At 44.9% G+C, this 4032-nt stretch overlaps 1 protein-coding gene across 1 annotated transcript; it reads left to right on the forward strand.

The window, feature by feature from the left end:
- The first annotated feature begins 401 nt into the window (after window positions 1-401).
- On the forward strand, window positions 402-935 carry LOC143558621 (uncharacterized). The gene has a single exon (XM_077047680.1). The coding sequence runs from the start codon at window positions 402-404 to the stop codon at window positions 933-935; it is 534 nt and encodes a 177-aa protein (XP_076903795.1).
- Window positions 936-4032: the final 3097 nt, after the last annotated feature.

Raw genomic sequence — 4032 nt, forward strand, 5'->3', positions numbered from 1 at the left:
TGAGTAAACCTGAATTGTCTGGACGATTGGCGAAGTGGGCCATCGAATTCGGTGAACATGCGACTGAATATAAACCCAGACCAACAATCAAGGGACAGGTGTTTGCGGACTTCGGTACCGAGGTTCCGCAACACAAAGAAAAAGAATGTTTGATTGAACAACAACCCCAGGCAACTCCGGAACAGGGACACGTCTGGTCTTTGTTCATGGACGGAGCCTCAAGCAGTGAAGGGTCTGGTGCAGGCCTCAGGCTAGTCAACCCCGAAGGCCATGAGTTCACATATGCCATAAAGTTAGACTTTAAGAATACTAACAATGAGTCAGAATATGAGGCTTTCCTGGCAGGCTTGAGGATAGCTAAAAAGCTTGGGGTGAAACATTTGGAAGCACGGGTGGATTCCATGCTAATTGCGGGGCAGATTAATGGAACAAATGAAGAAAAAAATGATGTTATGGCTTCTTATCTGTTGCAAGCAAAGGGCTTAATTCGCCAGTTCTCCTCCTTTAACGTTATCCACATTAAGAGGAGCGAGAACAAGTCTAGGGACGCACTTAGCAAGCTAGCTTCGACAAATTTCGAACACTTTGCTAAAGATATTTGCGTAGAAGTCCTGGACCACCCGTCCGTTCCACAAAATCAAGTTTTGGTAATTCAAACGGGCGTCGAATCATGGATGACACCAATCAAGGCTTACTTATCATCCGGAGTCCTTCCAGCAGAAAAAGCTGAGGCTCGAAAGATAAAGCACAAAGCCTTGAATTACCAGATGATTGATCACATATTGTACCGGAGATCATTCCTCGGCCCGGTAGTACGATGTGTAGATGCGGAAGACGAAAACTACTTAATCCGAGAGGTCCACGAAGGCATTTGTGGCCTACATTCGGGCCCGAGGATGGCGGTTGCAAGGATCATGAACGAGGGGTACTACTAGCCCGGCATGCATTTGGACGTTGTGCAACAAATCAGAAAGTGTGACTCTTGCCAGTGCCATGCCCCCAATACCCTGCGTCCAAAAAACGAATTGATCCCGGTAACATCCGCCTGGCCGTTCCAGAAGTGGGCTATTGACATTATGGGACCATTCCCAGAAGCCCCTAGACGAGTCAAATTCTTGATAGTGGCCATTGATTACTTCACCAAATGGGTGGAAGCCAAACCGGTTGCATCAATAACGACATCAAGTGTTAAGAAACTCCAGTGGGAATTCATCATTTGCCAGTTTGGTCTTCCGCAAGAACTGGTAAGTGACAATGGGACCCAATTTTCTGATAGCGGACTACAGGAATGGTTGAAGGAACTCCAAGTCATTCAGAGTTTCACATCTGTAGCACATCCGCAAGCAAACAGTCAGGTCGAAAGAACCAACCGAACTATCAAAGAAGGGATCAAGACAAGGTTAGGAACTAAACGGACGGACTGAGTTGATGAATTGCCCCATGTACTTTGGGCCTTTCGCACCCAAAGGAATTCCAGCAAATCTGAGACGCCTTTTAGTTTAGCCTATGGCACTGAGGCCATGATCTCAGCCGAAATCGGGATCCCATCCGCAAGAGTTTTGTCGATTGATGACAATAATCACGAACTCTGGATGAATCTTGATTTACTTGAAGAAAGAAGAGAACTAGCATCGATCCGCGAGCACAATTATAATAGACAGCTTTAGAAGTATTACAACTAGCGGGTCCAGAAATGTGAGTTTGATGCGGGAGACTTTGTCTTCGGCAACAACGAGGCTTCCGGTCAGGAACCTCCGGGCAAGTTGGCCCCAACTTGGGAAGGCCCTTATAAGATAAAACAATTTTTTGTCTAAGGGCGCTTACAAGTTGGAGAAGTTAGATGGGACTGAGGTCCCTCGAACTTGGAATGTGGCACAGTTAAAACAGTGCTACATATAACAGTTTCGTTTGTGTTTTTACTTTGGCCTGCGCGCCCTAATAGACTAGCAGAAGTTATGTAATTTCAATTTTTGTAATATGGCTTATGCCCGATTTATTGAAACTTTATGTTAGTCTCATGTTAATTTATAATCCTTTATTGACAAAAACGAAGGTCCGGCAAAACACTTATATTATAACACATTAGACAAAGTGTACCGGAGGAAACAGACTTCTTATTTACTAATCAAAAGAGATTACAAAAACAGAATAATACAAGATCATCTACATTTATGGAACGGCATCTTCGCCTTCCGCATTATTATCATCCGCCTTATCTTGATCTTCTTTGTCATCCTCAACAAGCCCAAGGAGGTCCTTCAGCCGATCGATGCTGTCCTCCTTATCCGCAAGACCGGATATCTGCTCCGCAAGAGAAACTTTAAAGAATCAAAAGTTTCTGTCTTTTGGATAAGTACGGCAGCAGTATCTTGGGCGTGAAAGATGTATTCTTCCGGAAGTTTACCCTCTGAGGCAAATCTATAACCTTCCTCGAAGCCCATCTGACGGCCAACTTGCTTGGATGCTTTCAAAAGAATAGTGACACAGTTCCCAAGCTCGTCACTATCCCGGACATCGACGATAGCCTGTTGATAGTAATAAATATAAGTAACTATGAGTAATCTAATTGCTTATAAGAATAAGACAAAGTACCTTGGGAACTGCTTCAGCCAGAAGCCACTTCTTGTTCGCCTTGGCTCGGACAAGTTCCATCTTATGACCAGCACATTCCAAGGCCTGGTCTCGGCTTTTAGAAGCAAGGTCAGTTAAACGCTTGTCCTTGGCTGCTGACTCAGCTAGAAGAGTTTTTATCATCTCCGCTTGATCGTCCAACTGCTTTTGGAGGACATTCTTGGCTTCCTCAGTAGCAAGACGATTAGTTCTCTCAGCCTCATAAGCTTGATAATTTTCTTTAGCCTCAGTCAGAGCTCCGAGAGCTTCTTTCTTAGCTTGAAGCAAACTAATCTCCAGGTCATCTCTTTCCTTGTTCATCACCAACCAGTCTTGACTTATCTCCTGACTGGTAGATATAACATTCGCAAGATGATAAGAGTTTGAGTTCAACAATTCCTGGCGAATACGACGACGTTATCGCTCCTTCTCTGGGGGAGGAAGACTTTCCCGCAGATATTCAAAACATAAGTCCACATCATTGAATGCTGAAACCTCAAGCAAAGACCAATGCGAACGATGTGGAGGAGCATTTGCCTCGCGAGGAGATGGAGAAGTTTGACGCCCATAAGGGAACACACTCACGTATCCTTGATCTCTGAAACGATGGACGTTAAAGGACGGAGACATGCGGATAGGTTCAGACTCGCCGATTCCTTGCTCCTTCAGAGAAGAGGCCTCCGTCAAAATAATAGGATCTTGAGTAGTGTTTGGCGGTGGTGATGGTGGAGTTGGAGCTATCAATGCTATTGGATTCTTCAAACCTAAAATGTCTTCAGAAAAATCTTTCAATGCTACTGAAAAAACTCCAATAATACATCAGACATGTATTCAGTCTGCAATGATCAATAAAAATGAAAAGCCTTGGACTTACCCAATGAATATCTTCATAATCAAGTTGGTGTGGCATGTTTCCAAAGTAGCAAGTTTAGGCTTCTTCGACTTCTTGGAGGGGCCAGCCTTGGTGGATGGAACTTTCCGCTTGCCGGCTGCCTTAGAAACGCCTACACCAATGGCCTGAGGTTCACCCTCAGTCGTTTGGCAATCACTCTCATCACCCGCCGCCGAGTCTGCGGTTGCCTTTGAACCCAGCTTGCGGGTTAAACCTATAGATGAGGACAGAACGTTTCGAGATTTAGTAGTACCAATAAGCACTCCTTCATCACGGGATGATGACTCTTCACTAGAAGATAGAAGTACTATCATCCCGCTAGAAGTCATAGCTGTAAGAGGTTGAGGTTTTAGAATTCCCTCACCTTCAGCGATCATCTTCTCACCTTTTGCAATCATGGCCTCGGACACAACAGGTTACGCGCGAAGGGTAGAGAACAAAAAGTTAGGCCGAGTGCGTTCAAGGAAAGGTAACTCATGCGGGGTGATAGGTCGACGCACCATCATACCTCCTACCTTGTCTAGAAGAGT

The sequence above is a fragment of the Bidens hawaiensis genome, unplaced genomic scaffold (genome assembly GCF_021521415.1).
Source record: "Bidens hawaiensis isolate Kalapana, Puna unplaced genomic scaffold, B.hawaiensis_p1.1 tig00000001_1, whole genome shotgun sequence".
NCBI lineage: Eukaryota > Viridiplantae > Streptophyta > Magnoliopsida > Asterales > Asteraceae > Bidens > Bidens hawaiensis.

What these genes read in the sequence shown, in the direction of transcription:
- LOC143558621 (XM_077047680.1), top strand. Translation starts at nt 402, where the DNA reads ATGCTAATTGCGGGGCAGATTAATGGAACAAATGAAGAAAAAAATGAT.